Source organism: Enoplosus armatus, chromosome 21 (genome assembly GCF_043641665.1).
Source record: "Enoplosus armatus isolate fEnoArm2 chromosome 21, fEnoArm2.hap1, whole genome shotgun sequence".
NCBI lineage: Eukaryota > Metazoa > Chordata > Actinopteri > Centrarchiformes > Enoplosidae > Enoplosus > Enoplosus armatus.
The window spans coordinates 9,482,923-9,498,397 of record NC_092200.1 but is presented as its reverse complement, the minus strand read 5'-3'; the positions used below and the strand labels follow the sequence as shown (position 1 = coordinate 9,498,397).

General features: G+C 40.6%; 3 protein-coding genes across 5 annotated transcripts; 2 read left to right on the top strand and 1 right to left on the bottom strand.

Moving 5' to 3' along the window:
* The first annotated feature begins 463 nt into the window (after positions 1 to 463).
* flt3 (fms related receptor tyrosine kinase 3) lies at positions 464 to 9,824 on the top strand. The gene is made up of 24 exons (XM_070928168.1): positions 464 to 491; positions 1,192 to 1,274; positions 2,280 to 2,431; positions 2,527 to 2,651; positions 2,772 to 2,883; positions 3,021 to 3,127; positions 3,358 to 3,536; positions 3,716 to 3,854; positions 3,989 to 4,166; positions 4,362 to 4,462; positions 4,602 to 4,716; positions 4,829 to 5,037; positions 5,129 to 5,241; positions 5,327 to 5,459; positions 6,089 to 6,193; positions 6,282 to 6,392; positions 6,580 to 6,736; positions 6,899 to 7,011; positions 7,142 to 7,251; positions 7,823 to 7,945; positions 8,031 to 8,142; positions 8,229 to 8,328; positions 8,758 to 8,863; positions 9,010 to 9,824. Exons 1-24 carry the CDS (start codon positions 464 to 466, stop codon positions 9,217 to 9,219), a joined length of 3,021 nt encoding a protein of 1,006 aa, XP_070784269.1. The 3' UTR covers positions 9,220 to 9,824.
* Positions 9,825 to 10,100: 276 nt separating this feature from the next.
* On the top strand, positions 10,101 to 11,694 carry urad (ureidoimidazoline (2-oxo-4-hydroxy-4-carboxy-5-) decarboxylase). Of its 3 annotated transcripts, none has more exons than XM_070928362.1 (3): positions 10,101 to 10,185; positions 10,718 to 10,896; positions 11,078 to 11,694. In XM_070928362.1, exons 2-3 carry the CDS (start codon positions 10,722 to 10,724, stop codon positions 11,425 to 11,427), a joined length of 525 nt encoding a protein of 174 aa, XP_070784463.1. In that variant the 5' UTR covers positions 10,101 to 10,185; positions 10,718 to 10,721; the 3' UTR covers positions 11,428 to 11,694. The 3 variants fall into 3 exon arrangements, with proteins under 3 accessions (XP_070784463.1, XP_070784464.1, XP_070784465.1); XM_070928363.1 differs by having other exon boundaries at positions 10,120 to 10,185; positions 10,638 to 10,896; XM_070928364.1 differs by lacking the exon at positions 10,101 to 10,185 and having other exon boundaries at positions 10,397 to 10,896.
* Positions 11,695 to 12,073: 379 nt separating this feature from the next.
* pdx1 (pancreatic and duodenal homeobox 1) lies at positions 12,074 to 15,176 on the bottom strand. Its single transcript, XM_070928329.1, has 2 exons — positions 14,777 to 15,176; positions 12,074 to 12,525 (listed from the first exon to the last, which is right to left on the bottom strand). Exons 1-2 carry the CDS (start codon positions 15,174 to 15,176, stop codon positions 12,140 to 12,142), a joined length of 786 nt encoding a protein of 261 aa, XP_070784430.1. The 3' UTR covers positions 12,074 to 12,139.
* Positions 15,177 to 15,475: the final 299 nt, after the last annotated feature.

Here is a 15,475-nt window from a genome sequence, read left to right as displayed (position 1 = left end):
AAATGTAAATTCATGGCAATATTTGAGAACATAGAAAATAATCACACATCTCTTTTTAGTCAGCTTTTGAGTGCTTCCACGAGGTTACATCACAAATATTTTATTTATATTATATAAGAATATTTTACTCACACTCCTATATTTTCTTATAAAACATAAAAACTCAAAAGACATTATAACGACTTCAGTGTCAATTATTGTATTTGTATTTTTATCTACCATAAATTTATATTCTCTTGTGACATTATAAATAGTTTCTAGCAAATTTCTTCGGTCTTTTTTATTTATTTATTTATTTTACAAGTTTTTACACTTCATATGTTGCAACCAGGCGTGGCTGAAAACGTCATAATTTCCAGTGATACTTCCCCTGTTTAAAAGGTACTCGTTCACATCCTCTACAACAAAGTGTCGCTGTCTGACCCGGTAATGAGTATGTGACACTGACAGAAAGAGAGCATCAATGCGGAGGCAGAGAAATATGATTGCGGGTGAGTCAGACCATGTCTGTTCTGTGGGCCGAGTTACTGGCACAGCAGAATCAGAGTGACTTTAAAAAATGTTGTGACATTTAAGACCTGAATTTAAGGATGTTTATTAATATGAATTTTTCGTCTGTTTAGTCTAATATTTTCAAAAATGACGGCAGTGTTGTGTCTTTTATTTAACATTTTCAGAGATAAAAACTCTGGGGAATCATTAGTCTACCTCAGAACCAAATGTTTAATTGTGAAACATCAACTTTCAGCTGTAGCTCAACAGTATGAGGAACCTTATAGATCTAAAGTGTTGAGAGTCTGACAATTTATTTATTGTAGGCTAAGTGAAACATGATTCCCTGTTGGACAAAAGAAATATCAAACATCTAAACCATAGTATGTGTGTGTGTCAGTAATGAGTGAAATGTTGTCTGGTTTTAAAAATTATTAAAAAAAATATAGAGAGAGAGTCTGGTATAAAAATATAGTTTATCCACTATACTGTGTAACCAATAAAGTAAACCACTGAAAATACTAATCAATGGACTTCTCTTTATGTCAATTTGTTTCTTGTTTTGTGCTGCACTTATTTTTATATTTATATTTCTCATGTATATTTCTTTAAAATACCATTTTCTTTTTTTTAATTGCCTCAGACTATTCAGAAAACATACATTTGAGTTATAAAGTTATAAGTGTTCTGTCTTTCAAGCTGTTCTCCTGCTGTGTGCTGTCAAGCTGCACCGCTCTGATGGTGTGGCAGCGCAGAATCAGCCCTGCGTACCCAGTCATGAGGTAAAAGCTGCCAGGATTCTAACTATACAATTCAAATTAACTATACATATATGTACTAGTCTTACTAGAGTTACTGTATATTTCTGAAACATTATTGAGTTCAGGGAAATTGTTGGTTATCTGCAGCGGATAAAGTCTAGAAGAAACATGGTTGGACTTACAGTAGTGTAATGTTTGCTTTTTATAAAGTGCGTTCGTCCAGCACAAACATTGTTGTCATGAATGTCATTGCCAGTGTCCATATTTCTTTCCATACACAGCACCATATTACCTGACTAATCAAAGATACTTTGATTGTCCTTTAGAGAACATAACATGGATTCACTTAGAAACAGAAAAACAAAACTGCAGAAGGAAATGGCACAAAATTAACTAAATTTACTCTTGTTTTCTTTCTGTTCATCAGTTTCACAATCAGAACCAGATAAACTTTGTTGTTCGTCACCAAATTTGCCTTTGACGTGGCTCACACAGGTGAACAGGGAATAAAAACATACAAAAATATACACATAGTGTTAAAAGAAAAAATAAGGGCACGTGTATTTGCACATTATAGTTTGGCTGTAAAGTGCAAATATGTGCAAGTGTTAAAGTACTAATTCCCTCTTGTTTATCATGTTAATGGTATGTTAATGAAGTCTGTCAGTTCATCTGTCATTTTAATAGAACGACCACTTGGAGACCTGTAGAAGCAGACATAAGACAGGTTTTTAAAGTTTTTATTTAGACATGTCACAGTAGGAAAAGTAAGTGCTTCAGTTTCTTTTAAAATGACATGTCAAAACACCTATTTATGAATTCAAATCTTGAATAATAGTTAGCATTAACTGTGTCCTGTGAATGTTAATTAAACCACAGACATCAAATAGTCTTATCAGTGTTAAATGAAAGGTATAAAAGTCAGTGGGGTTTTTTGTGTTCTTGTAACATTTAAACAAAATCTTCATGCTTCCACACGAATGCTACTTAATGCAAGATGATTAAATGGTGAATCTTGTCCTTCAGGTGGCATGTTTTGTGCCAGCTGACTATCTGAATGCATCTGGTCCTGTCAGCTTAGAGATGTCTGTTGGTAAGAAACTCATCATCTCACTGGAGCACTTCTCTGAACACCCTGTCTGCCACTGGATCAGAGGAGCACGCCCAGTGCAGACAGTGTAAGTGAATGTCTGTGTGTGTATTTAGGTGTGTTTCCCCTTTTTTTTCTTTCGTGCATGTGATTAAACTGAGGCTTTTCCTTAAACCTCACCAGGAACGGGAGTCACTACATGGTCCTACCACAGCTTTCTGAGACGGATTCAGGGGAGTACACGCTGAGCTGTGAAACTAGCAACGAGACCAGGTCCTCAATGACTGTCTCTCTTCATGTAGTAATGAGTGAGTAACACCTCTCCACCACATACACCCAGTCAACACTCAACGCAGCAACAAACACTAGACTAGAGTGTTTGATGCAGTGGTAATATTTATATATATATATATATATATCTTTTCCAGAACGTCCCACAAAACCAGAGCTGACACTGGAAGGCGTAGATGACCAAATGAGTTCCCCGTATTTCACATGCAGCTCTGAGGGCTGCCCAAAGCCCATATTTAAATGGTCTGGGTAAGATGTTTTCCAATGTTGTCCACTGACACTATCTATTAAAAAAACCCATCTTATTATAGTGTGATTTTCTGAATAATGATGTTTATCCCCCTTTTGAACAGAGGCAAGGATGGGGAAAAAGTTCCTGCAAACAGTGGAAGGGCAAAGAGCACAATATCAAGCAGTGAATATTTTGCTAGTGGAGTGATGTGCTGTGCTACTAATGCTGAAGGACAAGAATGCTCCCAACTGTATGACTACGGTAATTAATTGTGTCAACAGATTCATTAAATACATCCTACAAAAAATGCATCCATAGTAAATGATTACAGACGCAAACTAATTTATTAAAAGGTCAGATTGAAGCAGTTTACAGTCCAGGGACTATTTCTAATTAATCATGCCGTAGCAAACAATTCAATAGAGTAAATCAAAAGAATCACCTGACTGTCAAGTTTGTTGTGTGACTTGAGGCTCTACTGTGTGTTTCAGACCTAGAGAGTGACTTTATGAAAAATGATGAGGTTTTTAATGTGACCGTGAGCCCTGGTGAGTCTTTACTGCTTCGCTGCCGATTACAACGGTATTGGCTGCCATCACCTGTGTGGGAGAAAGGCAGCGAAATAATGGATGCCAGCACGTTAGCATGCTCTTCTGGAGTCAAGAAGGAGGTACGGTAGTTCCTACTGAGGGCCACTGAGATTTTCTTTCAAATTTAATGTGAACAAATGTTTTTTCCCTTAAAGCTAACCTACCATCTGAATACTCCTTATAGTCTAAGACACAACTCACAAACTACTACATTACTCTTTCCCATTCAAATCATAACAGCTATATGTTTTTGTCCCAGATCTGCATTAGAAATGACTCACATGACAAAAGTCAGATGGCCTACCTGTTCATTGAATCAGTTAGTGTGGACCACAGTGGCACATATACCTGCAGGAGTCAAGAAAACAAAACTAAGTCTGTCTACATTCACGTCCAGGGTTAGTTGAATTAATTTACATTTACTCATTCTTTCAGTAGTGTGTAGTAATTTCAACTGTTCTTGTATTTTTTAATGTTTAGGCCTGTTTGTACCATTTGTATATGTACTGATTTAATTCTTGTGTTTCCTCAGCTGAAAGTTTCCTCTCTGTCCAGCTGGATAAGAGCAAGATCATGCCAGCTCACAATGCATCCAGCTACTGTTTGCAAGCCAGTGTTTCCTACCACCCTGTGCTGCAGCGCTGTTCCTGGGAAGCTCCTGATAAAACTATGACTAAATGCAACAGGGACAACTGGGTGACAAAACACAGGTAGCAGCATGAAGCAATCTTCCTGGAGCTGAACTCCATCGATGAGCATGTAGAAATGCACCAAACATTTCCGGTCTTTCCTTAACAGACAACTACTATTGGAAAATGCAATCACATGATATGCGCTATATTATTAAAGAGGTATTACTTGTGGATGGTTTCATATGAATGTTGGCTTTGACACTGTCTTCTCAGGACTCTGAGGCTATGTGATCCACTCAAATCAGGAGATTATAAATTACACTTAGAGGTTGGAGGACTAAAAGAAACAAAGGCTATATCAGTGTGTGTTGTGGGTAAGAGAGATTTGTTGTGCATGTTTGGTTTTTTTGAATGTTTTTTATGAATGTTAGTTCTGCACAATTATATCACTTTTCAAATGTACGAATGTATTTCAAATGGTGCAAAGCTCATTGTCTACTGACTTTGTTTCAGACAAACCGGAGTTCATATTCAAAGGTAACAACGTTGATGATACCTTGACTGTTGAGACTGCCAGTCTTGTGCCAGCAAATTATTCCTGGTTGTCTTGTTCGTCGTCCAATGACAGGTATGCTCACCGTCAGATCTGCTCAGGTCAGAGGGCATTGCGACCCTGATGTGCACTCTCTCATACACACTCAGATTCAGATTTCCTCAAGCCCCCGCTTTTTGTCTCCTAGCAGTTATGAAATAGACTCCTCTTGGACCAAGATCCCAGGTGCCTCTCATGCAGATTCTGACGTCTCCTGCAACAAGACAATAAGGAGCTCTCTGAGCAGAGATCTAGTGGAAGGACACCATTTAAGGTTTTGCCTGACAAACTCCGCTGGCTCCTGGTGCAAAACTAAATACTTAACATACCACCCACTTTCACCCAAGGCCTCCATAGGTAGCGAGATCGATTTCACATTACAAAATCGTGAATTGCCTTGTGTTTTTTGATGACTGTTTTAGAAACTGTCCTTCATCACTGTTTTCAGGTGCTCCAAGTAATGACAACGACAGCTTGATGTTCCTGAAAGTAGGCAGTTTGCTTCTGCTCCTGGCTTTGGCAGTAGTTAGCGTGGTGCTCATGTACTTTGTCAAAAAGAAGGTATGTATTACACATCGACACATATACACACCCACACATACGAACACACATGAGGACATGATGCCAACCCTTTGTGTTTCCATAGAAACCCCAGTATAAGCCCCAGCTTCAGATAATCCAGATGGTTGGACCCAATGACAATGATTACATCTACATAAACTTCAAGGACTTTGAGTACGACCTTAAGTGGGAGTTTCCCAGGGAGAACCTGGAACTGGGTATGAATTACACCAGGCATTAGACGTGTTACCAGACTACTACTACTGTATTTGTTTGGTATTGAAGACAGTGGTGGAAAAAGTACTCAGATCCTTTACTCAAGTAAAAGTGCCAGTACAACAATGTTCAAGTTCTGCTACATACATTTGGATTAATTTTTCAGACTTTTCTCCAATCTTTGATTTTTATTTTGTGAAATGTTGAAGAGTTTGAGCCTTGAATAGTTGTTTAAGTGAAACCATCTGAAAAATTTGCTAACAACTCATAAACATCTGAAGAGTGACAATGGGCCCCAACTAGCCACTGCTTTTTTGTGAGGGACCACCAGCCAAAAAATGTGGGTACCACTGGTTCAATCTTCAACAGTGCATGTTTTTTTTAGCTTATCCATTGTTTTTATATGTAGCGGAAATATAAAGTAGCATGAAATGGATATACTCAAGTAAAGTACAAGTACCTCAAAACTGTGCTTACGTACAGTAATAAAATAAGTACAATAACCCAGACTGTTTTATGTTATTGTTCCAAGTTTCATTACAATGTGCCAATAAAGTTACACTTGTCTGTAAGGTCGATGTGAGCAAAAATCCAAATGAAATGATACTCAGTGTTTCTGTGTCCTCTCCAGGTAAAGAACTGGGCTCTGGAGCTTTTGGCATGGTGGTCCAGGCTACAGCTTATGGCATCAACAAGCCTGGAGTCTCACAGCAGGTGGCTGTCAAGATGCTCAAAGGTCAGTGTTTTATATATCTATTCCGTGAGTGAAATGCAAAATGCTATGGAGGTCATTTCAGCAGCTGATGATGTATTTGACCCTGCAGAGAAACACGAAACGATGGAGAAGGAGGCTCTGATGTCAGAGCTCAAGATGCTGACTCACATTGGTCACCATGCCAACATTGTTAACCTGCTCGGGGCATGCACAGACACAGGTACATTGACCACTGCTGACTACACACATGAACAACAAATTTGTATATGCACTCAATGCATCTGATTTTTATCCAAAGTAGGTGGGTAGGTGAGACATCTAGTGCCATGATTTCAGATGATCTTTAGAGTGAAAAGCAGTATATAACAATTTAATACATGGTTTATATGAGTATTTTCCTCACACAGGACCCACATACCTGATTTTCCAGTACTGCTGTTATGGAGATCTACAGAACTACCTAAAGAAAAACAGAGAGCGCTACCACAAGTCTGTGACTGAAGCTTTCAACAAGGACCGTTTCAGCAGCCTCTACCACAACCTGCAGCCCAGGAAAAGCTCTAGGTGGGAACGAGGGGAAACAAGGGGTGGGACGAACAATATTGGGAATAGTTTGGCAATAAGGGCAACAAAGGATATATAAGTACAGGCATATATGGGTAAAATGACTCTGCTGGAAGTCATTAACATCACAATAATAATCCAGTCACGTTTGTGTTTTCTCAGCGAGCTCTACGCAGCAGTGGACAATTACGTGCCCATGCACCCCTCTACCACCAGAGGGCAGGAGAACATCGCCCTCCTCACCCTCAACTCTGGAGACATGGACGGCTTTGAAGGTTGAAAAATTTACCATCTGAAGTCAGAACACGCATGTTGTCAAGCAGATAAACTAATATTAACACCTACCGCTCAATGATGTGCAAATGGGGTCTGTGTTAATCCTAACTGATCCCAGTATGTCTGCAGATGAAGAGCCAGATGATCAGACAGAGGACCTGCAAACCTTGACCTTCGATGACCTGCTAAACTTTGCCTTCCAAGTGGCCAAAGGCATGGAGTTCCTCTCCTCCAAGAATGTAAGGGACGAAGGGGCTTATTAGTTTCCATGCTTTGATGATGCACAACATCGGTAGAGCTGAAACGACGAGTTGATTAACACTGTAGGTTAGTCGATCGACAGAAAATTAAGTCACAACTATTTTGATGATTGATTCATTGATGATCATTTGGACTGTTCATCAGACAAAACAAGACATTAACTTTGGCTTTAGGGTATTGTTATGGGCATTTCTCATTTTTTTTGGACAATCAGTTAATCTAGAAAATAACCTGCAGATGAATTGATAATAAAAAAATATTTGTTATTTGCAGCCCTAAACATCACACTCTGGATAAAATACTTTCCTGATCTATTATATCTCCAACTGCTGGCGCGTTTAAACCAGAATTTTACAGACATTATAAAACATAAATGTAAAACTGTTGACACATACTGTCAGCCTCCAAATCTCGCATGTCAATCCCGTAAATTGACATATCAACAAAGAGCACAAAATGTTCAAGTTCAAATGTCACACTGCAGTTATGGGTCTGGTCTTGGTGGCTTATGTGAGGTGTGACTGAAGTCAATATCCTATCTGTCTGCAGTGTATCCATCGAGACCTGGCAGCTCGAAACGTGTTAGTGACAAAGGGCAGACTGGTGAAAATTGGTGACTTTGGACTGGCCCGGGACATCGACAACGACTCCAACTATGTTGTGAGAGGAAATGTATGTCAGATGATACTTTACATCATTCATTGGTTGCTAAGTTCTGGATATTTTTTCATGGTGACATGGCTTTGCTGTCTGTCAGGTGCGTTTGCCAGTGAAGTGGATGGCACCAGAGAGTACCTTCCAGGGGATATACACCATGAAGAGTGACGTCTGGGCTTATGGCATTCTGCTCTGGGAGATCTTCTCACTAGGTAGCCTTCGCCAGCACTCTCCATGGGCAGCACACAATCATTTCCTGCACAATGATTAACTCTGTCTGTCTAACGGTTGGTCTCAGGTGTTACTCCGTACCCGGGCATGAAGGTGGATCACACGTTCTATTCAATGATTGAGAGAGGATTTAAGATGGAGTGTCCATACTACGCTGACGAGACTGTGTAGGTGTCTCCAGTCTGTATGCAACACAGTATTTGAACAGATTGAAGACATTGACCAGATTCAGAATCAACTATGTATGCTGTCATGCTAAAGTTGTTATTTGAATCATTTGGACATTAATTACATTGAAGAGTGGCAGTAAAAAACAGTAAGGGACAGCATAAATGTGCATGCGATGGATGCTGATATAGATTCTTGAATGAGTGGCAACATCCTCAAGCAGTGGTGGAAGGTAACAAAGTACATTTACTCAAATACTGTACTTAAGTACAATTTTGAGATACTTGTACTTGTTTCTGTTACTATTTTCTGCTAGTTTATACTAATACTTCACTACATTTCAGAGGGAATTTTTTTTTTTTACTGCACTACAGTTATTTAAGAATCTATGAATATTCCATCCTCTTCTCCATGACTTTCTTCTCCAGGTATGGGATGATGTGTAAGTGTTGGGCCCTGGATCCCTGCAACCGGCCATCTTTCTCCAAACTGGTGTCCTTTATGCGTGATCAGCTGACAGACAGAGAGGAGAAGGTAGGCCTGTAGAGCAAGACTAACATATTGTTGATAGAAATGGACTATTTGAAGCAGAGTTTTATCATATGTAAATATCGTATCTGATCTGTAAGTCTCTAAGTATTATTAGCCAAATGTATTCCTTTCCTTCCTTCCCCTTTCAGCTGTACCATAACATGCTCGACCAGACATCCAGCGACTACCAGAATCCAACGACCATTTTGGACATTTCCGCCTTGACAAAACAGAACGAGAACAAGACGCAGTCGGCCAATGACTACTGTCGAATCCATGCCACTGAAGAAAGCAAAGCAGAAATGTCCGACACTGTGGCAATTGAGGAGGAGCTTCTGAAGCCAGCTGATACAGAGTGATCACCTATCACTGAATGCATGTAGACCAACTGTTCAAACCATTTCATCTTACAGTAGCCTAGTAGTTACAGTAGAATGCACTTGCTTTATATTATATTAAAATATTAGCATCTTTAGACTCATAGATGGAACTTAATAAAACATGTTGCATATACTTAACATAATCTGCAGAAGTAACCAAACACACAATGGTTTTAATTATGTATATGGGATTTGAGTGAATTAGATTCTCACTATGACAATGTGGTCTGAATGTAAATACAGTATTTTTTGTTTTCTATGATTTTTTATTGTGCAGCTAAAAGTGAAAAACAGATTTCATAAAAGGATCCTAAATATTTGCAGGACTACATATATAACATATACATGTATACAGACATGTCATCTATGGAGTTGTTGCTCTTTTTCTACATTAGGCCTATATACTGTAGCAACTGATCAACTTTTGGTTTTAGATTGTATTATTACTAAGCATATGGAAAAGCATATTTTTTTCAAATCAAGCTTTCCAATTTTGAAATATTTTAATGGTTTTTTTTATACATTGCATTGCATTGTCATGTTTAAGCATTATACCTGCAATAAAACGTACTTTACACCTTGAATGGGTGTCTGATCTGTCCAACTTTTCAGTATTTCACAAGAAAAGAGCAAAGATTACAGAAACTACTAAATTCAAAAAGTCCAGAAACTGTTTTCTGTTTTTTCCTATCCACTTAATCATCTTGATTTATCTTGATATATCACACCTGTCATATAAATGCTAGTTCTTCATGCCGACTACAAAGTACACGGTGGTCCCCGACCAATCATAGCTTCCCGTCTTTCACGACGTGCGTTATGTCATCGTGAAGGAGGTGCTAGGAACCGACTTCCGTGAACAAGAATGTAAACAAACAATGGCGACTGAAGCGGTGTGTAGCCCGTGAGACTGGCTGTCTTGTGTTCAGATAAGCCTAAAAGAAGGTAAGAAAAAAAAACGACTGTGAACTTTCCTCTGTTTCACAGTTGCACCTCTCGGCACCAACAACATCGTTCCCCCTTCGCTTCGCCATGGTTACAGATGTGCACAGGAGCGCGCTCTGGGTTACTATTGGTCAACGTCACAGAACACGTCGTGGAATTCGTTGTTGAAGGCAAAAACATTCTAACACATTAGTCTGTCGGGACGCTGTGAGACGTCCCAGAGGCGGCGTCGGTTGTAGTCCACTATGGTACGCTACAGGGAATAAAACGTAGTCTGAACTAAGTGTTACACCAAGTCCTGTGACCCATTTGGGAATTGAAGCTATGCTGTAGAAGCCCGTTCTGCCAGACAGCCTTTTGGTTATGTTTAGGCAACAAAAGTAGCTACGTGGTAAAGTAGCCTATGTGATATAGACACAGACTCTGATGGGGGGGGGCTTGTTGTCCAACAGTGCATTGACCCCGGCTGCAGAGTCTTGTCCGAAGGTCAATAAACGCTGCCTGTGCAACTTCTAAAGGGTTGTCCCCACAGGAACATGGACTTCGCTGCAGTAAATGCTCTTCCTTACGAGGATTTTGTGAATATTTTCGGCAATGTGGTGGAGAAGTGTTCTATTATCACAGCTGCTGTGTGGTCGAGGCGTCCCTTTGTGAGCTTGACTGCTTTGGAGGCTGCAATCAGTGAATTCATCGATGCTCTCCCAGAATCAGGTGAGACTCAGGCCTACACTTTATTAACCTTTTGTTCATATTTTGTGTTGATGCTCTGGTAAAGTTTTGCTGGCTGTTTTAGGGGTTGTTTGCCTTAAAAATGTGACTTACTCTGCGCGTAATGGCACTGCAAAAACATTAGGATATATTAACAAGACTGGGTGTCGCCGTTTGTGTGCAGGTAAAGAGGGGATCCTCAGGTGTCACCCAGACCTCGCGGGCAGGGACCTCCAGAGTGGCACCTTGACCCCGGAATCGCGCGAGGAGCAGGCGGGGGCCGGGATGGATGCGCTGAACTCCGCGGAAGCCTCGCGCATGGCCCGGCTCAACGAGGAGTACAAGGAGCGCTTCGGGTTCCCGTTTGTCATCTGCGCCCGGATGAACGACAAGGCGAACATATTACTGCAGCTGTCCGAGCGCTGCCAGAACGAGCGCGCGGTGGAGAGGGCGCGCGGCATCGAGGAGGTGAAGAAGATATGTCGCTTGCGTCTCCAAGGTCTCGTGCACATTGACGCTCCCAACAAGTTATGAGCTTTAAATACTGGAGTTTATATTGGATTTCACCTGAGTGTAAATACTGCCATTGTTCTCAGGCCTGTATATGCTGTGATATTTGCTTTATTCCAAATTTATCATGTGTGTTATTCATCCATCATACTGTACAAGGAATTCCTCAAACAATAAAATATGTCTCATTGATTGTAATTTAACAATTTACATGACATAGCCTTATATACAAGTGGACATTGATAATATGCAATACAGTCATATTACGCATATAAACATTAATAAACTTGATTGTATACAACTCACATGTCTGAGGTGATAAACAATGCACTGTAAAACTTGATTAGGCCATGCAACAGTTTGTGCAACTGAATCCATGTTGCTGCCTCTAAAGGGGGGGGTGTCCTTGCATGGTTTGGTCTCAGCATGCCATCTGTTGCCCAAAAAACCACAAAGCATGCATGGTGAAGTGGGACGAAAACATGTCCCTTCAGTCCAGTAAATGACAGGCGGTGATATCCAATGAGGAGGCCTAAGGGTTCAAGGGGGTCCCTGGAAAATTCGGACCAGATTTAAATGCCATCTCACACCTTAACTTATAGGTTTCATCGCCTAATTCTGAATCATATATATTCCTAAAAATATAAATCCTCTCAGGTGCTGCCTTAAAATGTGGATTTGAAAAAGATCCCTGCAATATGAGTTGAAGTCCCGGTCTTGAGAACCTTCTGCAGGTCTACGCAGGCTCTCGGGACCCAGGAGTGGAGAGGGAGTGACCATGCAGCGGGGAAACAGGGGGCGAGGTGGTGTGAGATCCGTTCGTAGAGGACACCCCTCCGGCGGCCTCCCCCTGGTCTCCAGAGGTGATGGAGCAGTCCTGGTCCGGGTCGGCCCCCCTCGCCCTCCTCCGGTCCTCCTCCTTCTTCCACTTCATGCGGCGGTTCTGGAACCAGATCTTGATGTGGCGCTCGGTGAGGCTCAGGGTCAGAGCCAGCTCCACGCGGCGCGGCCTCGAGATGTAGCGGTTGAACAGGAACTCCTTCTCGAGCTCCAGCAGCTGGGCGCGCGTGTAGGCCGTCCTCGTGCGTTTGTTTTCCTCAGTCTCCGCCATCAGGTATGGTCCTAGAGGCGCACAGAGATTTAGTGTCCTTACAAATGAGATATATGGCATTTATCAAATGTATTTGAAGGTTTATTATTCGTTTATTAGTTTTGCTTGGACTAAATCTAAAGCAATGAAACTGTAAATTAATTTGCATATAAATAAGGCTAATTATCATAAAGTGAGAAATTTATTTTTTTACTGGTAATGACCTACAGGCCATTAGAAGTGCATGGGTTAGATTTTGACCCCTCCAGCAGGCACCTGCAGAAACCACAGTGTATATTTGTCTTATGATAGCCAGTAAAATAAACATTTATTCAATGTTACAAGGAATTTAAAATAAGCCTATTTGAAATAATACCGGAAAATAGCCATAGGCTACTTCCTTGGTTGAAATTTGGAAGCAACAGTTGATCTGAGGGCACTCTAGCTGTAATATATTCTCATGGGAAATTAAATTGTTTTTAAACTACGTTTAGTGCAGTTTTTGGAGATTTTAGGGTGAATTATTTTTTGGGAGATTAAGGTATGGTTGGGTAGCTATAGCTTGTTGTTTCCTCTTACTGTGGACAAAAAACAAATCAATATTTCCAAGTTGTGTACATCTGGTGACTCACATCTAAAATTAATTCCAGTGATCAGATATTGCAAATACAAACAACATGATATAAGCAGAGTTTTGATAAATTAGTTTGTGATCCTTTTCACGTGGTTTAGTCACTAAGACTTGCACGCAAAGGTGTTTTTTTGTGTGGCTGATTTAATAAAGTAGCCTATATTTTTAAATGGCTACGGAGGTGAGAGTTGAACAAGTAACTTTTTACAGTCCCCACTTCTCATTATTATTACTCCTCAACCTGATGAGGGTTAGTGAATTGACTCAGTTCAGGAATTACATATAACTGATGGCCTCAACATAAACACCACATTACAAATCAAAATCAATAAAAAATAATTTATATTTATGGACCTATGGTGTAAGCTAAACCTACATTTTGGAGTTGGCCTTTTTTTGGGGGTCTGAACAAACTCAATAGACGAGTCACTCAGCTCAGACCAGGAGGGAGTGATATAAGTGACATTGAAAAAATATATTTCTGTCCCTCTAGAAATATCTTTTTGTTGAGTCAAATTGAAAGTGAAATTGAGACTATGCAGGAGAAGTAAGATATATTTTAGCTATATTTTTAATTATTGGTAACAAGTTAATTATACGAAACAAGTTAATTGTAAGTATTTTTTGTGAATGCAACAATCATGCGGCGCAATTGACCGTATAAATGCCTATTTATCAGCAGGGTCCACTCTATTAGCCTTCCATTTTTATTCAAAAAAGACTTTTAGCAGCCTCTTTGAAATGAAAGTCCTCTTAGTGTCATCTTTGAAAACTCCCAGTTAACTGCTAAATTTACTGGAATTATGCCATTTAAAAATGTCACAAAAATAGGCCACAATGTCCCAGGAGAGGATACGGAGTATGAATCAATGATAAAAAATGCCTTATATCAAATCAGTGACGCAGAATAAAAGTCTGAATTGGCCTGAAATATTTATCTGAAATGAGAAAAGTCTGAGAACTTCATAGAAAGGTCTATTTCAGCTGAAGACACGTTGTGGTGTAGTACGTCCTCATTTCTCTGAGTAAAACACGCTCATTAGGAAATTAACTTCAGTTTGATTTGCCTGTAATTAAAGTCAATTGTCTCGTCTAATAAAAATACCCCTCAGTGAAAGAGAATATATATATATGTATATATATATATACATATATATATATTAAGTGATTCAGTTATTTGGTTGGTGAAAGCAAAGTCTAAGATTTCACTCTGAGCCTATATGAAAAGGTATTTTTAGGCAATGAAAAGCGATTGTGGTAGATGTGGGTGTTTTAACGGCCTATTATTCTCAACAGTATTCAGCCCATTGATGGTTTAAGATATGGCGATTTGTGAAAATGTTTTGTTAAGACAAAACCCACATTTTCGTAACGATAAGACCTGACAAAAGCAAGCGCTGACCTTCCGGGCCTTTTACAAATTGACTGACAAGGTAAACTGAAACACCCAGGATCATATTGTTGGGAGCATGATGTCATTATAGGCCTCAGAAAGAGTCACTTGTCAGTGCTATGACTACAGAGTAATGTTGTAAACAAAACTGGGCTTACTCTAAGGAATGATTACAATCAAATCTCAGTTCTCAGTGATTTTGTTATTGAGGTTTAAAACTATTGACTTTTACTGATGTGTAGCGGTTTGGAAGAATTACCTGCCCACTGTCCTTTCCAGGTGTGTGAGTGAGATTTTGTGGTTTTCATCCAGGGGAAAGGGAGGTGATATCTGTTCTGTTCCCCCGTGTCTCCGTAGGCTGCAGCCGGCGGTAGGGGCTGTTGCTGGAGCCCCTGAGGATGGTGGAGCTGAGGCACCCCCGGATCCTCCCGCATGGGTAGACTGTAAGAGGGGGCAATGTCAGGAAGGCTGGCCTGCTCCAAGGCTCCCATGGCCGGCGGTGTGTAGACAGAGTGCACCTGCCTGCCCATGTAGAGGCAAGGCGGCGGGCTGTGGCTGTAGTCCTCCCCCTGTGGTCTCTGGTAGGCACAGGAGTCTTTAAAAACCTGAGAAGGATAATATTGATCTTCCCGATTCATGGCTTCCGAAGACCCGCACATGTACCGTACCCGCGCCCTGCCTCGGCGTGGACCTTCTGCTCTACCTGTCTCTGGCGCAACTGCGAGGCCCTCACGGCTCCACACAGGTGTGTCACTCTGCCACCATGTGACTCTGCAGCGCCAAAGCTATTGGTTTCACTGTTTGCTCAAAACGGCAGACCTGCAGCCTTCAGTTTCCAGGATATTCTGCAGCTTGTGGGATGTTTCAGTAAATTGAGCGCGTAAATCAATGCCACTCTGTAAATACCGCAGCGTTTACCTGGCATCCACCTGTGTTTGCCTCCACAGCAGCTACAGAC